Genomic DNA, 26,325 nt, shown 5'->3' on the forward strand with positions numbered 1-26,325 from the left:
GCTGAGATCTATCTTTAGAGGGGTCCCTTGTTCCTGTGCGTTCAGTAATTCCAGAGATACGGACTCCTTCACCCTGCCTGGTAGGCGAAATTACCTAGAGACGGGATGGTACAAACGGGTGACAACAAATATGGCAGCCATAGCGACCCCACTTCAAGATGCGCTGTGATTGGCCGGCAGTTGTATAACCCTCGCTGTGATTGGCCGGTAGTGTGATGACGCAATTTTGGCGCGAGATCCGGTCCCCGGCAAGGATCACAGTTTACATATATAGAGAAGGCTTTACAGGCTGAAATTCACGGCGCGGATCTTCTAAAACTTTTGTGATTTAATAGTTAGGAGAATTTTAAGATTTGTTTTATAAAAAAAGTTACATAGTACAACTTTAACGTGGTCATTAAACTGTTACAGGTAAATCCCTGTATGTACAAAGGTTGTACGAAAAGCTGGAGGGAAGTGTTCAACGTGGAGCTGCATTTAAGAAATGCATTCGATTAACTGAACCTGAAATTGATGTGCGCAAGCTGCTTGAGCATTTATACGATACACCAAGAGACAGCGATCACAAGCTATTTCACTTTGATGTCACATCCTCGGTATGGACCGTTGTTTTCCTACTCTTGATATTTAATAGAATCACAGATGATGCAGTAGTTTTCTGAGGACCCTCAATATATTATGAAGTTATTTTCTTATACATTTTACAAAGCCATTTTGAAAATGTTTAATGGTCCAAATTGTTCTATCCAGGTGCGGAAAGGCTTGAATGATTTTTTATACAAGCTGTTCTTTCTGCGGTACTTGATGGATTCTGATGGATTGATGTGGCAATGTAGCAGCAAACACTTGTATGTCACTGAGTTACTGGAGTCAACGCAGCAACAGCCCAGATATGACACCAGACCTGTAAGTTCAACTATATCAATATTGTATTATCATTCTGTTGGCTTCTTTCCTCTACCTTTACCACCAATACTACATCTCTATTCAAGAGATCGAGAAAGACAATAAACAGTGACAAAGTATTTGTTTACAGAAAATTTAAATGTGTCCTTTTTAAATCTTACAGTATATTACATTCCTGTCAGTGTTCATTTATACATGCATCTTAATCTCTTTTTAGGTTGGAATGGAAAGCTTTCAATTCTTTGAGGTTTTTCCAAAGGTCCTATGCCGCCCACCAAAGGAAGTTATAACAATGGAAATGAGGAGAGGAGAAAACCCGGTTGATGACCCTTTAATGGATGATATGTGTTTCCAGAGTGAAGAATATCAAAGGCCATACCAGTATCTAAGACGGTTTCACAAGCGTGAAAATCTGGACAACTTCATGTACAATGGCGTTGAGGGAACACATGAAGAATGCCTTCAAATCTTCTTCCTCTACTGTGGCATCATTGATCCATCGTGGGCAGAGCTGAGAAACTTTGTGTGGTTCCTCAATGTTCAGTTGCAAGACTGTGAGAATTCAGTCTTTTGCAACTTTGAGTTTATTGGTGACACACTTCAGGGTTTCAAAACCTTTGTGGTAGAGTTCATGATCTTGATGTCCAAAGACTTTGCCACCCCATCTCTCTGCATTGCTGACCAAAGCCCAGGGAGGCAACAGATAGACCTCGCTGGACGAAGTGAAAAAGACCTGGCTCCATTCCTCCTCAGAAAGAAGTGGGAATCTGAACCGCATCCCTATATCTTCTTCAATGGTGACCGCACATCCATGACTTTCATTGGGTTTCACTTGCGAGTCAATGACGAAAACGGTGTCGATGCCTTCAACCCTTCCACAAATGAAGTAATCAAGAAAAACATAATGAGTCAACAGCTGTACACTGCTCTCACACTTCAGAGGGTCCCATTCAATGTGGACTTTGATCAACTTGCAAGATCTGAAAAGATTGAGTATCTGTGCAATGTGCTTGGCATCAAATGGGCAACAGATCCAGATGAAACATATGAGCTCACCACCGATAACATACTCAAAATGATGGCCATCCACATGAGATTCAGGTGTGGAATTCCAGTCATCATCATGGGAGAAACAGGATGTGGCAAGACGAGGCTCATTAAGTTCTTGTGTGAATTGAGAAGGTGTGGAGCACCCACAGAAAACATGAAGCTCATCAAGGTACATGGTGGCACTACATCAGAAATGATTTACACCAAAGTGCAGGAAGCAGAAACCCTCGCAGTGACCAATAAAGAGAAACATGGGTTTGATTCTGTTTTGTTCTTTGATGAGGCAAACACCACTGAAGCCATCAGCAGCATCAAGGAAATCCTTTGTGACAACACTGTGCAGGGACAACGACTTGACTCTGAAACAGGGCTACAGATAATTGCTGCATGTAATCCTTATAGGAAGCACACAGACAAGATGATCAAAAGGCTGGAGGATTCTGGATTAGGCTACAGAGTCCGGGCTGAGGAGACTGAAGACAGGCTGGGATCCATCCCTCTCCGCCAGTTGGTCTATCGTGTCCATGTGTTACCTCCAAGCATGATTCCTCTGGTTTGGGACTTTGGCCAGCTCAATGACCAGACAGAGCGTATGTACATTGAGCAAATTGTGCAAAGACAGGTAGATACCAACTCAGTCGACAAGAAGTACGTCAAGAAGATAACTGAGGTATTGTCAGAATCACAGAGGTTCATGAGAGAGAGGAAAGATGAATGTAGCTTTGTCAGTCTCAGGGATGTAGAACGTTGCATGCAAGTGTTCGCATGGTTCCTCAAAAATCACTCAATGTTCAATAAGAAACTGATTGAACACCTCCAGAAGCAGAGGAACCGGAATGAAAAGCTTAATTTACCTGCCAGTGACAAAGTGATTTGGGCACTGTTGATGGCCATCGGGGTCTGCTATCAGTCCTGCTTGGAGACCAAAGAGGATTATCAGAACAAAATCAGCCTAATCCTCCGTGGTGAGTTCAATGCCAGGAGAATCAAAGCAGAAATTCTACTCATGCAGGACCTTCTCCTTAGTGGCATTCCAATGGGTGAGACAATCGCAAGAAATGAGGCTTTGAAAGAGAATGTGTTCATGATGGTGATTTGCATTGAGCTAAGAATTCCCCTGTTTATTGTCGGTAAACCTGGGAGCTCCAAATCTCTGTCCAAAACCCTTGTTGCAGATGCGATGCAGGGCCAGGCATCACATTCTGAACTTTACAAGAAGCTCAAGCAGATTCATCTGGTGTCTTTCCAGTGCAGCCCTCACTCAACTCCTGAAGGCATCATTGGCACCTTCAGACAGTGTGCCCGTTTCCAAGAAAGCAAAAACTTGGATGAATACATCTCAGTAGTTGTACTAGATGAGATTGGATTGGCTGAGGATTCCCCTAAAATGCCATTGAAAACCCTACATCCACTGCTAGAAGAAGGCTGTATTGACGATGAGCCTCTACCTCACAAAAGAGTTGGTTTCATTGGCATTTCAAATTGGGCATTGGATCCTGCTAAGATGAATCGAGGAATCTTTGTGTCCCGTGGTGATCCAAACAAGGGAGAGCTCAAAAAAAGTGCAGCCGGGATATGCTCATCTGATGTCACAATACGTGAGAAGGTTAAACACCTCTTCGAGCCCTTTGCAGATGCCTATATGGAAATATGCAAAGACGGTTTCTTTGGCTTGCGTGATTACTACAGCCTCGTAAAGATGATATTTTCCATGACCAAAGCTGCTAAGCAGAGCCCTTCTGCAAAGCAAATAACTGAAGCAGTCTTCAGAAACTTCAGTGGAAAAGATGATGTGGATGTCAAGAGCATATTCAGCAGTGCACTGAAAGATGATTTTACTGATGACTACATCAACACTATTGAGCTGGTAAAGCAAAGTATCTCTCCCATTTGCCAAGCAGAAGAAGGTCGCTACCTTCTAATCCTCACCAAGAACTATGCAGCTCTCCAGATTCTACAACAGCTGTTCTTTTCGGACCAAAACCATCCAGAGATAATCTTTGGGTCAAGTTTCCCCAAAGACCAAGAGTACACACAGATTTGCAGGAATATCAACCGTGTCAAGATGTGTATGGAGACAGGACAGACTGTTGTGCTTCTGAACCTCCAGAACCTGTATGAAAGCCTCTACGATGCACTGAACCAGTACTATGTGACTCTCGGGGGTCAAAACTATGTAGATCTTGGATTAGGAACCCATCGCGTGAAGTGCCGTGTTCACAAAAACTTCCGTCTGATCGTCATTGAAGAGAAAGAGGTGGTCTACAAACAGTTTCCTATCCCACTGATCAACAGGTTGGAGAAACACTACCTTGATATCAACAATGTCCTCAGGGATGAACAGAAGGATGCTGTCACACAACTACAGAACTGGGTCAAAGACTTTGTCTCCCCAAACAGTCTCCACTCCATGACAAAACAATATGTGGAAAGTGACGTCTTCATCGGCTTCCACTCAGACACATGCTCCTCTGTGGTCCTGCAAGTATCAGAGAAACTCAAGGATGAGGCAGATTCTGTCCAGAGCATCCTTGACGAAGCCAAGCACATTTTGCTGAACTGTGCAACTCCAGACTCAATCGTTCGACTGGATCACTCCAATTTGTCTGTCGAGGAAAGGGAAAGCTTGGTACAACAATACTACAAAGGAGGAATGCACAGATCACTAAGCGACTTCATTTCCATGCACACACAGCAAGAGGAGCAGTGCCCCGTTTGTTTTACAGAGGTAATTATCTTCACTAAGATATCAATTGAGGCCTATCATCAAATGTTTAGGGCGTTTACCATTAGTTATAAAGGACACAGTGCCCTCTAGGGGTAGTGCCAACCAAAGATTGGAATGTTAACCTTTGTATTTCCTGTTCAAACATTCTCCTTACATTCTCACCTTCGTTTACCATGTTTGCAAGATCGCACCAAGTAGCCTACCTCATGTACATCATTAACTAATCTCTAAATTAACAGGCCTGTATCATCAATAATATCCAAGTTTTATAAATTTGGTTGTTGCATTTTGTGTTTATTTAAACCTTTCTGTTGTTTTGAAGGTTACAACATTTTCAAGGCTACTGACTGCAACAGATGCAGAACAACTCAAAGATATGACAAAGGTTGACGACTGCAAGCTGCTGTTTCTTCATCAGTTTGACACAGAGGTATCCTTCCTCAAGGAAATCAGGTGTGTACATACAGTTGCTCCATCAAGATTTGAAATTATTTTGTTACAATAGTGTAATAAAATATTATGTCTGTCTTTGTACTAGGGAGTTTCTTGGCTCATCGCAAGGAGACAAAGTGCTCATCATCCAAACAGATTATGATGAGGAGTCCCACTCTATGAACATTCTTTCTTCAGCCAAGTAAGTCATATAGGCAGGTGTTCATAACTGTCAGACTGAAGGCCAGGTAGTGATTTAAAGTAAAATATTGCATTTGATGTTTGGGTTATAGGTACTCGTGCATCAATGAAATAAACAAGAGAGAGACTTCTGACGGCTGCAGGATGTTTCTGTACTTTGTCACCAAGCTTCCTCGTATTGAGGGGGGTTCCTCCTATGTTGGTTTTCAAGGCGGTAAGGAACATTGTCAGTCTATGGTAAACATAGTGTATACAAAGCACATTAAAGTAAACCCAATACTTTTATTGTCTCCACCAGCCGAAGGCTGAGGGGAGAGTATTGTAACGCTCCGGCTTAGGGGAAACCAGAGCACCACATAATATGGTGTGGAAACACCGACCTTCCCAACTCCCAAGAACCAGTTTACTTTCGACTTTTGAAGTGTTTTTATTACATTTTCTCGGATTGACAGACCTCCGGGGTGGAGGACAGGGTACAACAAAACTAAAACTAGAACAGAAAAATAGCTTACCTATCCAGAATAAACAAAAGACAATATACTTCCCCTCCTTAACTGAAAAACAAAGTATATAATAAGAACCGAAATAAAGCAACAGAAAAACCCAGCCCTCTCCCCTTTAGCTGAGAATAATAGATCGAGAGGTGTTAAACAGCGGTAATCGCTATTGTGGAATCAAGTGTTTGTTCGAGCTCACATACGACTATCTGTTCCGGCTTCACATGCACAAATGGCTACTACAACAGCGAACAGGCAGACAGACGGGTTGGGAGTCAGGAAGGCACGGGTTCGCTGACGCCGGCTCACTGACAGCCTTTTAAAGATGGCGTTGTCCTCTGGACACCAATCCGGACTGGCTGCGACTGGAACTCCCCTCCTATGATCATCCAATCAGGCTCCACGCTCTCATATACGCACTCTACCACACACGCACACACAGACCCACGCAGCCACAGAGAGGAGAGAAACCTATCCGCGCATAACATATAATACCACCTTCAATATCGTAACACCTCCCTTCCCGAAAAATCAAACATTTTCCCCCAAAAAAATGTTTGATTCCCGGACGCCCTCCTAATGAGCGCGAGACAAAGCATCTGCCATAATATTGTCCCTCCCTTTCTTATGCTGAATATCTAAAACAAAATCCTGCAGCAACAAGGACCACCGCATTAAGCGTTGGTTGTTGTTGCGCATTTGGGCCAAAAATATTAACGGGTTATGATCCGTATACACCCTGATAGGCATTGGACTCGACCCCACATAGACTTCAAAATGTTGCAACGCAAGCAACAAGGCAAGCAACTCTTTTTCAATAGTGCTGTAATTCACCTGATGTCTCATGAATTTCTTTGAAAAATAACAAATTGGGTGATCAATACCATCGGCACCTTCCTGCACCAATACTGCCCCTGCCCCCAGGGCACTCGCGTCAACCTCCAATTTAAATTCCCGTGAAAAATCTGGGGCTGCAAGGACAGGCGCGCTGCACAGAAGGGCCTTAGCAGACTCAAATGCCACTTGACAATAAGGGGACCAGATAAACGGAATCTTTGGGCTCACTAAGCTCGTCAACGGTGCAACTACCTCAGCAAAATTTCGACAAAACCCACGATAATACCCCGTCATCCCCAAATACCGGCGAAGATCGCGTTTATTCTGGGGAATAGGGACATCCATGATCGCCTGCACCTTCGATGCAATAGTGCGCACATAGCCCTGACCTACCTCCTTGCCCAAATAGGTTACGGTCGCCTTCCCAAATTCACATTTTGCCAAATTAACAGTGAGATTAGCCTCCCGCAGCCGACCAAATATTTCATAAAGGGTTTGGACATGTTCCTCCCAAGTGGATGAATATGCCACCACGTCATCCAAATAAGCGTCGCAATTTTTAATACCTGCCAAAGTTTTATTCATTAATCTTTGAAACGTAGCTGGAGCGTTTCTCAGCCCAAAGGGCATAACTGTATATTGCAAAAAATTATCGGGGGTGACAAAAGCTGAAATCTCCGACGCACGGGGTGTTAATGGCACTTGCCAATAACCCTTCAAAAGATCAAGTTTCGTGACATATTGTGCAGACCCTACACGATCCACACAATCCTCCATACGAGGCAGTGGAAATGAATCTGGTTTTGTCACAGCATTTATTTTCCTGTAATCAGTACAAAAACGAACGGTATTATCAGGTTTGGGCACTAATAAACACGGTGAACTCCATGAACTAGAACTAGGCACCGCATATCCACGCTCCAGCAGATATTCTACCTCGTTCTGCATTAAATTTCTTTTTGTCGGATTGACCCGATAGGCATGTTGTTTTATTGGTCTTTGCTCTCCCACATCCACATCGTGATGAAGCACGGTAGTCTGTGTGGGGTGATCCCCAAACAGTTCTAAATGACTATAAATTAGCTCACTAATATCACTACGAGCCGTCTCTGACAACGTAGACAAGTGGCTGTCTAAATTCCTAAGAATCTCTGAATTCTGTAATCTGGCGCATGGCACCGGCGCACTGCCCACATACAGTCCATCCACCTCAGGACTATATGGAGCAGGCGCCACATTAACACTGACCACCGGCGTCACCACAGATGTGGACTGAACACTATCCCCATCCCGTGTAACGTACTTTTTTATCATATTGATATGACACAACCGGAATTTCTTCCTTCGATCAGGAGTGCTAATTACATAGTTATTATCACTTATTTTACGCTCCACCAAATAAGGACCGGAAAATTTAGCCTGCAGGCAAGAGCCCGGCATAGGTAACAACACTAGTACCTGTTCACCCACTTGAAATGTCCTGGCCACTGTTTTAATGTCATAATTTATCTTCATTTTTTTCTGGGCCCCCGCTAGGTTCTTGCGGGCTGTCTCACACGCCTGGTGAAGTCGCCCTTTAAAATCACTAACATAGTCCAAAATGTTATGACTGGGGCTAGGTTTATCTGCACACCATTTCTCCTGTAATAACCGTAGTGGGCCACGCACCGTGTGGCCAAAAACCAAATCGGCCGGGCTAAACCCCAGGGACTCCTGTGTGGTTTCCCTAACTGCAAACAGTAACAAAGGCAACCCCTCATCCCAGTCTCGCTCGTGTTCCAGACAATATTTTCGCAAAATACATTTTAATGTCTGATGGAAACGTTCAATAGCACCTTGGGACTCTGCATGAAAAGCGCTTGAAGTCTTATGTGTGACAGCCAACTCCTCCATCACCTGAGCAAATATTTTAGACATGAAATTCGTCCCAAGGTCACTCTGAGTCACCTTCGGCAGACCAAATGTGGAAAAGAATTTTATTAGAGCTTTTACAATAGTCCGTGCTTTGATATTACGCAGCGGAATTGCCTCAGGGAAACGAGTTGCGGCACACATAATAGTAAAAATATACTCATTGCCAGATTTCGTCTTTGGTAATGGACCAACGCAGTCAATAATTACATGTTCAAATGGTTCCCCAATCACTGGAATGGGTTGCAATGGAGCTGGTGGAATAACCTGGTTGGGTTTGCCTACCACCTGACATATGTGACATGAACGACAGTATTTCACTACGTCACTTTTTAACCCAGGCCAAAAAAAACACCGTAGAATTCTATCATACGTTTTTCTAATTCCCAAATGCCCAGAAAAAACATGATCATGAGCTAAGCTCAGAACCTGGGGACGAAAAGGCTCTGGCACAACCACCTGATATACCGAGTCATAATCATTTTTAGACCACTTACGAACAAGAACACCATCATCTAATAAATAGATAACAGGATGGGGGATTTCTTTTGGTGCCCCGACACTAGCAAAACATGTACTCAACGTATCATCAGATTGTTGTGCTTGAATGAACTGGGGTTTATCCACTGATAAATTCAGCTCAGCATCACTAGGCAACAAATTGACAGTCGTGCCTGAGTGCTGAGTGCCTGACACATCATCTAAAGAACCCATAAATGTTTTTGTGAGGTCCACCGCCTCACCATTTTTTTTTGACTGTGCGCGCGTAATTGCGCACACAGGGAACACCGTTGACGGCTCACACACCACTGGGGCAAAAACGCACGGAGCGGACAAATTGTCTCCACCGACCTCGAGCGGAGAAAAAACCCTTCCACCCGCCAAATCATTTCCCAAAATCAACGTTACTCCGGGCACAGGCAAATCGGACCGCACGCCAACCTTAGCTGGCCCAGAGAAAAGAGCGCACGTCAGATATACGCTGTGTATGGGGATTCGAAAAACGCTCATCTCTATTCCCCACACCAACGCGTCAAAACCACAGTACGTTTTTCCAGAAAAAGGTAACACACTGTCTAAAATGACAGACTGTTTCGCTCCGGTGTCACGCAAAATAGTTATGGGAATTTGGACACCATCCCCACCGGGGAGAGAAACAAACCCGGAGGACATAAAAGGTTCAAACTCTCCATCCACTATTTGTTCATCCTCAGGCGGAGTGATACCAGGCTGTGTACGGATTAACCCAATAGTAGATGGCCTATTATCCTCTCTTAACTGAGTTTGTTCTCTCCTTCTAGGACATAAAGCAATGAGGTGCCCGAATTCGTGACAGTAGAAACATTCCCGGGTCTCCCCTGGAATAATATTAGCGCGCCCCGCACTATTCAGTGGCCGGGGTCTATTTTCTGAGGGCTGTCGGGCAGGGTTATTAGCCCGGCCCGCGGCTGCAGAAAACGCCGTCTTGTGCGTTAAAACGAACTCGTCAGCTAACACAGCCGCTGCAGATACTGTAGTGACCTTTTGTTCGTTCAAATAAATACCAATATTTTCAGGCAAGCGCCTTTTGAACTCTTCAAGTAGCACTAATTGCCGTAATTCCTCCATGTTCTTTATTTTACTTGCCTGGCACCATTTGTCAAATAAGACCTCCTTCTCGCGCGCATACTCAACATATGTCTGATGGGCAGTTTTTTCTTTTCCCCTAAATCTCTGTCTGTAGGCTTCTGGAACTAATTCATATGCCTTTAACACAGTAGCCTTTACCACTTCATATTTCAATCCCTCCTCAACTGGCAAACTAGCGCATACCTCCTGCGCTCTCCCCACCAATTTGCACTGTATTAACAATGCCCACATTTCTTTTGGCCACTTTAATGCAGAGGCAATGCGCTCAAATGTATTAAAGTACGAGTCCACCTCATTTTCCCTAAAAGGTGGAACTAGTGCAATGTGCCTCCCAACATCAAACCCACTGGAAGTAGATTGGGATCGTGCCTCACTGGGAATACCAGGTGATGACCGCTCAACTTCCAACGTTCTCAACTTTATTTTTGCCAACTCCACATCCAATTCTTTGTTGCGACACTCCAATTCTTTGTTGCGACCCTCCGCCTCTCTGAGACACAACATTAAACGGAGTTCCTCTGTACCACTGGTTATTTTTAGACTCGTTGAGGCAATGTCGGCATGAGCCGTGAGGGGCGGTATGACAGCGTGTGACGCCTCCGCGTCCCCGTGTGTCTCCCTATCCCCCACGCTGGCCCCCCCAGCCCCAGGAAACATCGCACCCCTCTCCAACTTCCCACTTAGTAGCCGTTTCAGTTCATCTTTATTTGCGTTAAGAGGCACATCAACACCAAAGAAGTTTGCCAGTAATAACAAATTGTCTTTTGTACAGCGATCTAGCTTCTCCCCTGATGGACCCTTAGCAACTTCCTCCCACAAATTTCCCAGTGGTGGACCCTTATCACTCTCATCCACCTCCTCCTCCCCTGGTGGGATCAACTCCTCGTCGCTCATCCTACCCTCCTCAAAACTGCCAATCAAACACAAGAAGAGTATAAAAAAAATGCACTTACCCGAAAAATTAAAGTTTAGACGAGCCCCCATGTAACGCTCCGGCTTAGGGGAAACCAGAGCACCACATAATATGGTGTGGAAACACCGACCTTCCCAACTCCCAAGAACCAGTTTACTTTCGACTTTTGAAGTGTTTTTATTACATTTTCTCGGATTGACAGACCTCCGGGGTGGAGGACAGGGTACAACAAAACTAAAACTAGAACAGAAAAATAGCTTACCTATCCAGAATAAACAAAAGACAATATACTTCCCCTCCTTAACTGAAAAACAAAGTATATAATAAGAACCGAAATAAAGCAACAGAAAAACCCAGCCCTCTCCCCTTTAGCTGAGAATAATAGATCGAGAGGTGTTAAACAGCGGTAATCGCTATTGTGGAATCAAGTGTTTGTTCGAGCTCACATACGACTATCTGTTCCGGCTTCACATGCACAAATGGCTACTACAACAGCGAACAGGCAGACAGACGGGTTGGGAGTCAGGAAGGCACGGGTTCGCTGACGCCGGCTCACTGACAGCCTTTTAAAGATGGCGTTGTCCTCTGGACACCAATCCGGACTGGCTGCGACTGGAACTCCCCTCCTATGATCATCCAATCAGGCTCCACGCTCTCATATACGCACTCTACCACACACGCACACACAGACCCACGCAGCCACAGAGAGGAGAGAAACCTATCCGCGCATAACATATAATACCACCTTCAATATCGTAACAGTATGTTTTCCCCTCCGTCCGTCCGTCCGTGCGTCCGTCCGTCCGTGTGTCCGTGTGTCCGTCCGTGTGTGTGTGTGTGTCCTCGCAGTTTGTGTGCAGCTAATCTCAGTCGCCGTTGGCCCGGTCGCTGCCAAAGTGAGCACACACATTCCCTGGATGCCAATCTAGAACCTCTGCCCTAAATTTTTCAAATGGGCTTTTTCTAGCGCCACCTAGTGGCCGATGTTCGCAAGACACATTTCTGTGCACTACTCTTACAGATTTTGTCCAAAAATCCTACAAATCGGTAGGCAGTATCTCGACAGTCATGTGATCGACACGGATCTGTCCGATTTTTCATATTCCATCCTGATTGGCTAAGATTGGCTTCCAAAGTTTGTAGGATTGAGCCGTTTGGAACAAAATGCCTCAAATCCCAAACGCAAAGTGCAATTATCATGAAATCGCGCACACACGTTCCCACTAGGTCGAAGAAGAAATGCCACTTAAAATCTTTGAAAGCAGCCTCATGGTGGCGCTATAACAGGCCGATTTGTGGTTTTACCTATAACTCCATCGATCAGTTTCAAACTTTGTAAGCGCATTCCCTAGAGGCCAAGGAAAAACCCTTTCCCTGCATTTTTCACATCAGCCTTTTATAGCGCCACCAGGAGGCCGACTTATGTAAAACACAATTTTTCCTATTATTCCTTGAGATTTTATCCAAAAATCATGCAAATCGGTACACAGTATCTCTATAGTCATGTGATCAAGTCCGATCCATCTGATTTTCCATATTCCATCTTCATTGGCATGATTGTCTTCCAAAGTTTATAGGATCGGGCTGGTTTTAATAAAATGTCTCAAATTACAAACGCACTGTGCAATTATAATGAAATCGTGCACACACGTTTCCACAAGGCCGAGGAAGAAATGCCACTTCAAATTTTTGAAAACAGCCTCATGGTGGCGCTATAACAGGCTGAATTGTTGTTTCCACCGATCAGTTAAAACTTTGTTTGTACTTTGTAGGCCATAGTTTGCCAAAGAGGATGAATGTCAGATGGATAGAACACACTACAGTACATAGCCTAGAATAGTGCGTGCGTGTTGTCGAGGAAACGAGCATGACACGTCACGTCACGTCATGGCATGACGTCATATTTAGTTATAAATTAGCTATATGCCGAAGAAATATAGAAGCATACAGATCTACAGAGATATCTAGAGATAGATTCAGATACAGAGATTCATAGAAGAATATTGAATAGATGCATTATAGAACTTAGTGTAGCAACAGAGCCTACAGTACATTTATACAGATACAGAGATTCATAGAAGAATATTGAATAGATGCATTATAGAACTTAGTGTATCAACAGAGCCTACAGTACCTTTATACAGTAATTATAGGGTTTCAATGGTGCTGGCCATGGGCTTTCCGGTTAACTAGACTTTATTCTACCAGATTCAACTGAGATACTATTACCAGCGACCTCACCTTACCTAAATACAGTCCACCTATTTTCTATTATTTGCCATTGGATTGCATTTGACCCCACTCATTCAAAAGCACCTTATTCAAAACCACCCAATGCACAGTTTTGCACACTCACAACAAAAATACCCCACCTGGTGGAGACCTGTGCTCGGAAGAGCACTGCTTCTAGTTAACCTATCTTTCTACTCTCATTCAGGTCCTTGGAAGTCAGTTCACATCGATGATCTCAGAAGGTCAAAAGAGTTTATATCAGATGTCCATTCCTTGAAGAATCTATGCATCAGCCAACTGTTTGAAGATCCACCTGAGGGTAGCTTTTGTAATATATTATATATTTTTTCTTTCTAAAATACTTGCAATACATTACTGTTTTCACATGTTAATTATACATTCTACTTCTATTTCTTTTTCCAAGCCATGGAGACAAATGAGCCACCAGACGGAGAGGCCTGTGTAAGTATATTCCAGTTCCTGCCGTCTGGTCCTAAAATCACATTTAAATGGTGATGGTGATATAATTTAGTCCATTGTAAGTAGACTTAATCATATTACGGGAGGGTCTTAATTTGAAATCCACCGTTTTAAGAGGAAATGCTTCAGCTTGTTATTGGCTACTTGCTGCAGCCTACTGTATTAGACGTAAACAAATCACGTGGATTATACACAAGCTTTTGACTAATCTAAAGTTCATATTTATGATATGAAAACCATGCTCCTGTGACTTAAACAATGTACACCATTTGAAAGTGTGTTAAACTGCAGCAATAGGTGAGTGGACTGTTTAATTACCTTCTGCTGGTTTGGCTGCTGTTGTGGATGAGAGGCGTCATCATAGAGCTCTGATAAAAAGTTGACGGTGCACTTAAACATTTCTCTCTTTGATACATTAGCGTTGTGCTCCATGTGTATAGACCTATACAGGAGTGTTGTCAATTATAACAAGCATCTTGTCATGCTGTCATGTAGTGTAGTTAACGGTTCATTGCTTTTAAATGTTCGAAAGATATTTTATGTGGCTCAGTTGCACTGCACTGTAATGCAATGTGCTCATCAGCACTGAAAGTTTCCCCTCAATGATGCCATTCTGTTTTCGCACGGTTGGGATTGGCTGCCTTTCCGTGATGGATGGAATAAATCCACATTCAAAGATGTATTTGACGTCTATTTAATGAGGCGGGTTGCGGGGCAGGGCGGGCTGTGAAAATTGATGCGGTGGTTGGGTCAGATAATGCGCGGTCCATAAAAAACCCTGATCCGTGCATCACTAATACACACACTCGTGCTTTTCCAAACAGAGATGTAGCAAAAACACACGCAGCAAGCAGGGATTGCTGGCAGACAGAGACACACAGATACAGACACTCACAACACGGCGGTTCGAACTGCACACAGTGGAGGAGAATGCTGGAATGTCCTGCATTATAAGTGCATAGAGCATGTGAGAGAAGAGAATTGCACAAGCACACTCACAGATAATGCAAGAGAATGCAAGTGGGTAGTGGTCTCCGCCCATATGGTCCCATAGCCGCGACAGCTGCACAGCTCCATAGGCTATAACGTTGCTGTGGTCCGCGGCGATATGGTCCCATAGCCACGACGGCTGCGCGGCTCCACAGACTAACTTGTCACCATGGCAATGGCTAAGTCAATGAAGGGCGGGCGACAACCGAGCAACGTCTACCTATGACTTGCAGTGGGTCTGAATGGGCGTGCAAGTGGGTGTGGCTCGTAATCCCTATGTATAATTAGATCATTTTGTGTATATATAGTTACTTAACCACTGTTCACACTAATGTATTATATAGAGTTAATACAAATGTGAGAAAACTCTTGCATAATCCTCTTAAATTCAAGTGAAAAAAGCCATAATAATCCTGATAGTTAACTAATAATCTGGGAAACTGATTGATTGATTGTCTATTCGTGCCATGAGTAAGAATGTGTGCTTTTCAGGTTTTGTCCGAAGAGTTTGACACAGCAGACCTGGTGAGGAGTTGTGTGCAGAGTGCAGTGAGCATGCTCAGAGATGTGGACGACAATGGAACTCTAAGCACCAGAAGAGTTCAGAACCTACTCACACTTCTGGAAGACAGTACGTTGAATTATTTTCTTTATTATAAATTAAGGATAACATTCCTTAACGGTCCTTATAGTTTTCATAGTTACAGTATATGGGTTTCATTGCTGATTGTTTTGTGGATTCAATTAAGAAAATATTGTACTTTTTCTATTTTAAGCTACGTTTTTCAGCATTGTGAGGAGACGTCTACACTCACTGTTGGAGCAACATGAGGCAGAGGTCTACCTCCAAAGAAACTGGGTTCTCAGAGAAGCATCAAACATCAATGCTCTGCAAGAAGGAGGGACATTCACGTAGGCACCACTACTCTACTATTTTATGTCCCAGACATAATTTTATTAGATGAACAGAAAACTATCTTAGCTCGTTTTGAATTGTGAGGAAATGCATAAATGAGAAATGATCACATATTGTCATAAAATGTCCATGGAGCTATAATGTCCAGGAGTTACAACAACACTCTTATCAACACTCAAAATAATAAATCAAGTGTCTTTATAAATGCTACATTATGCTTCAATGTTTCTTACAGACACACTCTGTGGAGGAAAATCCAAGCTGTCGTCACACCTCTCCTAGCTAACGTGGTCTCAGTCATCGACCGTGACTGCAATTTGGACCTCCTGATGGACAGTGGAGATGACATCAGGAAATTGTGGCTTGAGATTTTTGCCAACAAAGACATGCTTGATGTGCCTTCTGTGAAGACGGACAGCCAGTGAGTAAAACCTGATGTAGATAAATACTATAAAGACTCACCCCATCTGCTTGCAGAATCAAATCCAACATGTTGACATTGTATGTCTGGGATATCAAGCATATAATCCTCTTTCTAAGTATCTGCCTGATTCACAGATCTAAGGTCTTCATAGTGCAGAGCCATGTCACTACTGGGAGGACCATGTGCTGTGCTCTGCCCTTCAGCTGGTGGATCAAAGATTTCCTGGAGGAACTCATGATGCAAACTCTCCGACATGAAAGTAATTAGCTTGTTATGTCGTTCTTGTCTGAAACTCTGTTTTATGAACGCTGTAGTCTTAGTCCTGTTGCACTGTTAAAGCATACTTTTGTTTTTTTCTTCCTTTTTTTTAGATCCCAACCCACGTCAATTTGAAGGATTCTTTGGGAATTTACCACTTGGTCAGTATTTGGCCCAAAACCTGAATGAAAAAATGAAGAAAGAATTCTTTCAACGGTATCTGCAGGATTTTATCTCGATGACAATGAATGTAACAACAGACGAAGAATTACGGGTAATTTCCCTCAATTCCTACTGCAAATCTGTTTTTTTTTATTAACAAAATTTTTTTTTTTTACTTTGTTTATTTGATTTTCAAATGAAGCATTTAAGGCAATGAAGTGGTACAATAATAAGAGTAGCAGCTTCTTTTGTAAAGTACAAACATCAAATATACAACAGTGGTACAAGGATTGCAGTTTTCACCCAAAACAACAATAAAAGATATATAGGATATGAAAATAGGTCATTACAGACAAGTGAGCACAAACAGGCAAGACTATAACCAAAAAAGAAAAAAAAACATATCCATATCTATGAAATACATATAATCCGCATAGCAGGACAACGCACCCGACACAGCAAACCCATCATATCCAAACTCCAATGGACCTCATGCATCCTCATAGTATATCCTCAATCAGAGATGGATTCAGATTTAGAACAAAATGAAGGAAAGGACCCCATACCTTCCCAAATTTCTTGGTGGAGCCATTTAGTGCGAGTCTAATTTTCTCCAATTTGAGACAGTGCAAAGTGTCTCTCAACCAGTGAGTGTATGAGGGAGGGGTAGGGGATTTCCAGCTAGTTAGAATTAGTCTCCTGGCCAACAGAGTAACGAAGGCCAAAACATCCTTCTCCAATTTGGAGAGTGATGTTAGTGAGGGGAAGACCCCAAACAGAGCTATTAACAACATTCTTATCAATACTCATAATAATAAATCAAAGATTTGATTTAGCAAACATTTAGCAAAGATCAAAGCTTTGCTAAATGTACATCTAATTACTTCTTTGCATGTTCTCTACAGCTTGTGTGTGAAGCCATGACCTGCAGTGTAAATGAGCTACAGAGACGAAGAAACGGCGAAGGAATCCCTTCTTTTCCTCTGATCCACATAGCCTACCATTTCTGCCACAGCCGACTACAGAACCTGTCCAGGATGATTGCCCTCCAGCCTCAAGTTATTTCCCATTTATCGAGGAACCAGCACAGTAGGAACTTCCCAGAGATGGTAAAATCATAACACCTTAATAATCAGTTTTAATCTCTTTGTAAGGATAACTTGAATGCTGATTATAATGTTTTTATTCAGGGCAGAGATTTGATTTGATGTTTTAGCATAAATGCTAATTAGTCTGTCAACTGTACTCATAGCTGTTTTTTGGTCAATCCTTTCGCCTTAAAGACAATATCATTCTAACCTTGGAACAAAAAAAAATAAAAATCCTTACGAAGGAAATAAAGAGCATACTGTATATAATTGTTAATGTGAATAGCATTGGATTAATAACTGGTCCAATTCCTACACATGCTACTCTCAATATTTGGAGTAATATTAAAATAGGCATTGGACATGGTACAAAAGCTAAGAATCTCTTTACATTAGTCCACTTCACAAAATATACAGTTTGGAGAGCAATGTTTGTCTGATGTAACTAACCAGTTCACATGACTGCCCAGTGATGCACACAAGCACACATGCTGCAAGTAAACTAAACCCACAGCTTGTTCAACTGTCTTCAAGGTTCAGGACGTGCATGCAGCACTGGCTTGTATTGAATTCCTGGAGCCACCTCACTTCCATTCTGAAAATCAGTGCCAGGATTGGCTGCAGCACGTCAAGAGGATTCAATGCTCCATAGAACTACTTTGTTCTCAGCAGACTGAGAATAGATATGGAGAGAGATGCAAACACAGACTCCAAGACATTTGGTAAATGCTTATTTTTAGATGACAACTATACATTATAATGAAAATACATTTTGTTATCAAAGTGATTGTGATACTATCTTGCAGTAATGGCTGGAATCGTATCTACACCCTTTGCTTGTTTGTGGAGCACATGTTGCTGGGAGTTGACTCTGAGGACGAACTGAAGACTGTGGTCCTTCATCACATTCACACATTAGGCAGGGTGAGTGTCTCCGCTTTACTGTTGCTTCCAAGTATGAATATTATTTCTATACAGCATGTCTTTGTTAATACAGGGATATATATATATTGTTAGTCAGCTGTAAAAACAATTGTAATAATAATGAAACTAATAATTATAATGGTGGCACTAATCCAACCATTACAGCTTATGTGTACCTCACCTCAAAAACACATATGAACAATAGTTTTGTTTCTCTTTGTATAAGGCACTTGCTGGAAACGCAGATGTAAAATCTGAGAAAGCTTTTCGGGCTGTGATTGAAGTCTTGCAGTTGAGCAAAAAAGGGGCGTGTGAACATCTTTGCAAGTAAGAACATTTATTTTCATAGTTGTCGTAGTGTGTCCCTCTTCATTCCAGTTTGATGCAATTTTCTTCCATTTTGCTGAAGGTTTGGTCTACAATGCCGGGTTTGCCTGAAAGAACCACATGAACCAGTGGAGCTTCCTTGCCATCACATCTTCTGCCTGCAGTGCATTGAAGGATGGCTTCAGGGCCAGGCTCAACAAAAGTCCTGCCCCCTGTGCAGGCAGGACATTCCGGATACATTTGATCCAGAAGTTTCTGAAGAGATAAGGTCTGATTTATTTTAAGAATGATTGATTACTAATAATATTATATAGTATCCTAATAAACAATAGGTTAATTCAAATTAATCAGAAACTATTTTGAGTGACTGAGTGAGAACCGAAACCCCAGCACTTAACGGACACAATTATTTTTTATGGAATGCACAAATCTCCGGCAAAACACAATTACAAATTACAGACATCCTTTTGCATTAATGGTTGATATAAATAAGTTCATTGTTGTCATTTGTTCTGTGTGACAATATAGGGCTTCTATCAGTAAAAACACAGACTTCAGGCGACGCTGTGATGCATTTTTCATTGAGCTGGTGTCCACAGTGTGCTTCAAGGACAACACACCACCAGCAGAGGGCGTCATTATGCACCTTCTATCCTACCTTATGGTTGAGACAGGTATTACTACTGTATAGTGAACAAACAAAGTAGAGCCTGTTTTATTCATTGTAAAGGTTTCTGTGTAGTGTTACCATGTTAACTGATGCTCTAGTAACTAGTATTATATAGAGTTTCTTATTGTGCAGTTTGTTCTTTTGAACCAGAGGCTGTTTTATGTTTTACACCAGAAAACCATCAGATTCACACCAAGGACTTGTCGCCCTTTGACGAGTGTGTGGACAAGAACCCTGTGGTGCGCTCTGTGATTCTGAAGCTTCTTCTAAAGTACAGGTTTGTATAGTTGACTATGACTCTATATTGTTGAATCAAATGTGTCTAAATCCATAGATAATAATATGGTTTAGTGTAATAGATTTGATTTATTTATGGATATAACCTTATTGTTCTCTTTTTTAGTTTCAATGAAGTCAGAGAATATTTGCAACAGCATTTGTCATCTGTTGAAGAGAGTATTCTTGTGGAAAAGGAGGATAAATCAAAGCTCTATGCTTTGTACATCAACTGCCTTGAGGTAAACTCTTATACTCTAATCCCTAAATGTTCATGTTGTGTTTCTTCTGGATTCTTCTGTGTAAGAAACTTTGTAAATCACTTTAAACTGTGTTAAATCTCTGTTCTAATGGGACTATGCAAATCTTGAATGCCACACTTAACTAAAACTTTCACAACCTCCTGACCCTAGGACTCCCTGTGGGACAGTATGCCCCAAGAATTCACCAGAGCTGAGGAACAGCAGGCATACTTCCATGAAGAGACAACATTCTTAAACAACGTCCTGAACTCCATCACCCAGTCCCCTGCAGAGGTGTCCATCGAACACCTGCAAGACATCGCCAGAATCCGTTTGTCCCTCAGCGTGGCCTCTGAGATGATCACTAACTTACCTTCTGGTGAGAAGCAAGGGTTTTTTGAGGTCCTCTTGTCCATGTAGAAGTATCAGTTTGCAGTGTGAAATGCAATTTTCATTCTGCATAGTTGTTTTCCAAAATTAGATATCTATCATTTGGAGAGTATGGCGTCTTTAGCTATTGCAGGAATGTAATGTGTTGTGATCTATGACCTGCACCAAAACTATATCCTGCACATTTATTGATCATTTTAATTTAATTGGCAAATTAATTTAATTTGGGTTCCCTCTCAAAGGTATGTTTGACTTGCTGGCAACATGAATTTCAATAAAGAAGACTAGGATTTTAAAAGTTGGGTGTGCGTTATTCTAGACTGTCCTGCTTTGTTCTTTTAACAGATGCAAATATCCAAGATACAGTTAAGGAGTTCCTGGATGCTGTCGTGGGTTTATGTGAACGGAGTGGGAATGACTGGTACAGAGTCTACCTCATCCGTAAGCTCAGCAGCCAGCAGGGGGTTGAGGTGGTCCAGAGGATGGTGAAGGAACCACAGTTCAGGTGGCTCTTCCCTGTTGAGGTCCATCAGCAGGCACACAAGGTGATCCATCATCCATCTTTAACCGCTTATCCAGAATCGGTCGCGGGGGTAACAGTTCCAACAGAGATTTCCAGTCTTCCCACTCCTGAGCAACATTATTGCTTTTCTAAAACGGTTACAATAAGGCAACATGAAAAATCATAGACATGTACCAATTAAAACTGTTCTATTTCACTAATAATTCACTACTTATTAAGGGAAACCAGCCAATCAGAATCAAGGAATGGAACTAGCCGTTTTAGAGTATTTATTTTCCACAGTTTTGTTTATTTGAAATTCAGCGCATACAGTAAACCAAGACTTGTTCGTATATTATGAGAACCATTCACAAAGAACAAAAAATTAAAAATAATAGTCATTTAAATGCCAAAAGATAACAGTGTAGCCGAATAGCCAAAGTATAAAGAACCAATCTATACTATAATTTTGCGAATGTCTGAGTGAGTGTCTGAGTGAGTGTCTGTCACAGCGTTTCTCCTCAGTGGCTGGAGCAATTGATCTGAAATCGCATCACCATAAGCATATGAACACACCTGACATAACTGTGAAGCCCGTTTGTCACTTTCACAAATCGTATGCTGTATATTAGCATTTTTATGGTGTATCTACTATCTATTCTGCATCTAGCATGAGGCACATCTATTCTGCATCTAGCTTGAGGCAAAATGTTTAACCAGCTCTGTGTGTGTGTGTGTGTGTGTGTGTGTGTGTGCAGGCAGGCGGGTGTGTGTGCAGGCGGGCGGGTGGGCGGGCGGGCGGGCTGGGGGGGGGGGGGGGACAGTATCTCTGTAGCCGGGTTTCTTACATTGATGCTCCTACATCATGCAAGCACCAGTTCAAGTTACTTTCCATCCCTCATATACTGTGTGGTGTGCACAGTGCACATCCCATAACCCACACACTGCACATTATTTTGGAGCTCATATCTTTGAACGGGTAAGGGCTAGTGTGCTATAATTGACTATTTATGAGGTAACGGCTAGAGATCCAACCCATGCATTACAGTTTCATCTGGTAAGGCTTCTATCAGGACAATTCAATGAAACAAAAATAGAAACAATCTTTTAGAATCCTCCTTTTGCACAAAATGTAAAGTATTTCTCCACTGTTGGTGGGACAGAATTTAGATGGATGCCAGACGGACCAGTACCTTGTGCATGGAGAAGAATACAGGGTCATACGTGACAGAGTTACTGCGGCTGTGATGGGCGGAGGTGTTGACGAAATAGAGGAAGCATGTCAGGTATTGCTCTCATGTCTCTCGCTCTCCCTGTTAATGCATGCAATCATTTTCTCATGTTGGAAGATCTTCAACACAATTACCACCCACATATTAAACTCATTACTTCAAATGTAAAATGTTCTACAACTGTCATATGGAACTCCAATACAATGTGGTGCTTTGACAACATTCATAGTTATTCTAATGCTTCGTCTGCATTTCATGTTTCAGAAACTAACTGCACCTCCTCGAAAACGGACTCTATATATCCTCCTGGCTCTTTTCAGAGAGGTGACGGCTCTGTACAAATCTGCCAACACTGACCTTCATCCTACCCCTGCGGTAAGAGCAATGTACAGAAAGATGTACACATAATGTTTTATTATAAGAGTCAACATTGTACACATGTTGATGCCTGTAAGCCTGTAAGGCTCAGTAGGCGTAGTTCTACATCGGCCTTGCAGGCAATTGGTCTATAAAGTTGCCTAACTGAAAGCTACTGTAAATCATTACTAATTAGGATCAAACACTTACTGTAACATCCATCAGCTGTGTGGAACTGAATTTCCCCTGTTGTATTAATACGGTCATTATTATTACTATTATTAATGTTCTCTTACAGATAGCTTACTTTTGACCAGTTAACAAACAAATGTTGGCTAAGAGTGAAATAATTGTATTTTAATTGGCTGAGACACAAATGCAGCTTTCAGTCTAGGGTAGTCTGAATTCAACCCATGGGGAAAGAACCTTAAGACAAGTACATATTAGTTTAACTTGACCTCAGCCTGGGAGCAAAGCTGATGCACTTTTTAATGTTTAGAGAAACGTGTCTCACTATTTACCATACTAGCCAACTTAAAATAATAACTTTTTACCACTGATTGAATAAGCTAATATATCCTAAACTACATATCGTTGCTGATCGATTGAGCCATATTCTCTTGTCTTACATCAGCAATGTGAAGCATTTGAAGAACTCATCGAGGGCTCCAGTTTCTTGTCTTGTGGACAAGTCAGAAGCTTTGCAGCAGACTTGGTTCACAACAGGTTGGGAGCCTTGAGCGTCCGCTCTGGTCAGAGGGTTGAAGAACAGGTTGTCATTGAACTGACAGTCCACCTGGCTGCTGTGCTCCTCACTGGGACTGATGGCTTACTGGGACCAGTCCAGCAGCTTGGCTTGTCTCCTAGCAACATGCAGGTAAACAATACTAATTAGTGTGGTTGCCAGACTACACTTGTCCTACTTAATCCTTCCAGCTTTCCATCTTTCCAGATAAACTTTATTTTGCCGCGCTACTCCTCCCACGGTTTTGGTGGCACGCACTTGGGCCATATGTCAAATCAATTAAATGTTGATTGATCAGTACTGGAAAAAAGTCAACTGGTTAAGAAACATTTAATTACATTTATGTCATATCTTTGAGTTGTTTTTCTGGTTTTAGAATTCATGCACATGTATTTACTCCTGCAGAGTCTTATTTTACCACATGAATAAATAACAAAAAGACTGATTTGACTCTCAACCTACTGTATTACAGAGGTCCTTTATACCCACAATGCCTGATGACATGCTGGCTGTAGCCCGGAGGCTTATACAGCAGGATAAGGGTAGAAATGTCACCTGGTATAGTAAGTGTTATAAGCTTTAACATCATTATTTTGGCTTTGAAAAGTATGTTGATTGAGTGTTTACTAATGCTAATCTCTGCTAATCTTTCATGCATTCATTTTGTTTTCCCACAGTGTGCCCAAACAATCACCCATGTATTGTTGGTGAGGTAAGTTGAGTTATATTTTAAGTGACTACGGTGACATAAGCATGGTGAGCAATTATAAAAGTGTGAAAAGTGTAAAAGTCATGATGTACATTTATAGTACAATGAAGTGATGCTTATACTAAAGTAGAATGAGCTTCAGTTTCTTCATTATCCACAAGCAAGCAGTGATAGAATACCAAAGTAGGTGCCTTACTGGGAACAAATCTACTTGAGCACATCTCAAAAAAGTTATGAAACCAATCTACTGTAGGTGAAAGAAGAGAAGTTTGTAAACTGATGAAAGGTGATTGGTGTGTTTCATTGCAGTGTGGCATGCCCACGCAGATAGGGAGGTGTCCGGATTGTGGGCTTCCGGTCGGAGGAGAGAATCACAACGCTGTGGAAGGATTCAAAGCAATACAGCAACAGCAGTAAGTAAAGTTATTATAAACCACAGTGATGCAGTTCATGATATACTGTATCTACTATGAAAAAGCGCACCTGTGGGAAGTGAGCGGACCCTTAAGGGCTTTGCACACAAGCCTGTTGCGTTTTTCCTTTGCTGCATGATTAAAACGCATTGGATTTGGTGTGCAATGCTGTGCGGAATCCGCACTGCGGATCCAAAAAAGAGTCATAAAAGGAGTTAATGAGTGTTTACCGCATGCGAAAAGACGCACAAATCGAACTGGGTTCGATCGGGGGGAAAAACGCACTGCTGCAGCCATTTGCCGCATGGCAAATTCGGAGCAGGTGTGCATGAGGTCTTAGAGAATCATTGGTTTCTTTAAAAATTATTAAATCATTTGTTTTTTCTGTGCGAAAATTCGTACAAAACCCTTTACTCTCTCCTAACTCAACACTGAGTATTTTACTGTGGTTTGACCTCACCTTGTGTTCTGTTAGTGTGGATGATACAAGGCCAGGCCATATCCTGGGTGACCCACAGAGGAGGAACAATCCAGACACCCTGGACACTAAAAACATGTCCCTCATCCCCTTCACCATGGTCAGGCTGGTGACTCATTTAGCCATGCTGCTGGGAGCATCAGAGCATCCACAGGTACAGAAGGGATCTTTCCAAAATGACATAATGTACATAATTTGAAAACAATGAGACACTGTCTTGAGACAATGAAATCATACCTGTAAAATAATGTGCACTACATTGGAAAGTTCTCTCACACATTGACCACTGCCAGTTCTCAAATAAAACAGGCTGGATTCAGGATATGCAATTGGTCTTTGAAAACAAAGTATTATGAACACTTGAATACAAATAAATAAATCTGACAATAAACTAAAATATTCATATAATTTAGAGCTGAACTCATGTCAACTAATGAGCTGTTGGGCTTTTGTGTGATGGTGTTAGTCTGGTGCAAGTTGAGTACCTTAACAACATAACCAAGTCAGTGTGTTGGTGGTAGTTTTGTGCAAACAAAGGGTTGACCAAATAATACATCTTAACACCTTAATATTGTAAAGATATGGAACACTGCACTTTGATTCATTTAGTTATTTTATTTATATATATTAAGATTGACATATTGTATACAATTTATTTGTATTCATCCACCTAAAAGTGAATGTAACTTTTAATCGTATGTCATATTATTATGCCTTTTCAGTTTATACAGCAGGTGATTCAGCCTCCTGTCCTGGATACTTGCTTGTTTCTCCAACAACACCTCCTGAAGGACAAGGAGCAGCTGGCCCAAGCCTTGGGGAAAGGCACTGATGACACGGTCACCACTGTCCACTGGATGATCAAGTCGCTTCTAGAAACAACATGCACCAATCAATGTACAGCAACACAATCCACTCTCATAATGTTAATTGGACAGTTGTCTAGAACCCTTCCCTGTCAGGTGCTCAGTTGCCACAAGTAGCTGCCACCAACTCGGGACTCCTGGCTTTGCCCTGGGTTGGTTCCCATAGAGTCAATTTGCTTGCCTCCAGTTCTGGCTTCTGGGTGCCTGACACAGTGCCCTGCCAGCCTCATCCTTCTCTTTCTGACCTTGTTTGTGACCCTTAGTAGGTCCCTATAAAGGTCCACATTTTTTATGCAGTCCGTCCATGTGACACCTAGTGCCATTAGTAACATTCTTTTGTAGACTCCATCCAGGGCTCTTTCCTGTTGTGCCGTCAGGGTCCATGTCTCAGCCCCATACAGCAGTATTGATTCCACAGTAGCTATGAACAGCCGCCTCTTGAGGTCTTCTCACATGTGTGATTTCCCCACACTCCTCATCCCATGCAAGTGACCTCCGGGCCTTCAGGTCCTGTTCTGTTGAAGCCGTCAAGGCCTGAGG

The 26,325-nt window shown here is 42.2% G+C and overlaps 1 protein-coding gene across 1 annotated transcript in view; it reads left to right on the forward strand.

The window, feature by feature from the left end:
* LOC308301000 (E3 ubiquitin-protein ligase rnf213-alpha-like) overlaps positions 1 to 26,325 on the forward strand; it is a gene marked incomplete at its 3' end in the record, with an annotated part of 49,196 nt that overhangs the window by 12,350 nt on the left and 10,521 nt on the right. Inside the window, exons 11-38 of the mRNA XM_080744896.1 lie at positions 412 to 596; positions 751 to 906; positions 1,124 to 4,684; positions 5,007 to 5,137; positions 5,223 to 5,318; positions 5,410 to 5,531; positions 13,542 to 13,655; positions 13,761 to 13,798; positions 15,299 to 15,437; positions 15,583 to 15,718; positions 15,958 to 16,143; positions 16,281 to 16,405; positions 16,518 to 16,678; positions 17,472 to 17,675; positions 18,189 to 18,376; positions 19,434 to 19,590; positions 19,761 to 19,852; positions 19,979 to 20,093; positions 20,265 to 20,472; positions 20,829 to 21,028; positions 22,149 to 22,271; positions 22,482 to 22,592; positions 23,209 to 23,451; positions 23,792 to 23,882; positions 23,997 to 24,031; positions 24,338 to 24,441; positions 24,917 to 25,073; positions 25,642 to 25,816. Coding sequence (XP_080601022.1) covers positions 412 to 596; positions 751 to 906; positions 1,124 to 4,684; positions 5,007 to 5,137; positions 5,223 to 5,318; positions 5,410 to 5,531; positions 13,542 to 13,655; positions 13,761 to 13,798; positions 15,299 to 15,437; positions 15,583 to 15,718; positions 15,958 to 16,143; positions 16,281 to 16,405; positions 16,518 to 16,678; positions 17,472 to 17,675; positions 18,189 to 18,376; positions 19,434 to 19,590; positions 19,761 to 19,852; positions 19,979 to 20,093; positions 20,265 to 20,472; positions 20,829 to 21,028; positions 22,149 to 22,271; positions 22,482 to 22,592; positions 23,209 to 23,451; positions 23,792 to 23,882; positions 23,997 to 24,031; positions 24,338 to 24,441; positions 24,917 to 25,073; positions 25,642 to 25,816 — 7,353 coding nt within the window. The remainder of the gene's footprint in view (positions 1 to 411; positions 597 to 750; positions 907 to 1,123; positions 4,685 to 5,006; positions 5,138 to 5,222; positions 5,319 to 5,409; positions 5,532 to 13,541; positions 13,656 to 13,760; positions 13,799 to 15,298; positions 15,438 to 15,582; positions 15,719 to 15,957; positions 16,144 to 16,280; positions 16,406 to 16,517; positions 16,679 to 17,471; positions 17,676 to 18,188; positions 18,377 to 19,433; positions 19,591 to 19,760; positions 19,853 to 19,978; positions 20,094 to 20,264; positions 20,473 to 20,828; positions 21,029 to 22,148; positions 22,272 to 22,481; positions 22,593 to 23,208; positions 23,452 to 23,791; positions 23,883 to 23,996; positions 24,032 to 24,337; positions 24,442 to 24,916; positions 25,074 to 25,641; positions 25,817 to 26,325) is intronic.

This window comes from Nannobrachium achirus (genome assembly GCF_963921795.1).
Source record: "Nannobrachium achirus genome assembly, chromosome: 16".
Lineage (NCBI taxonomy): Eukaryota > Metazoa > Chordata > Actinopteri > Myctophiformes > Myctophidae > Nannobrachium > Nannobrachium achirus.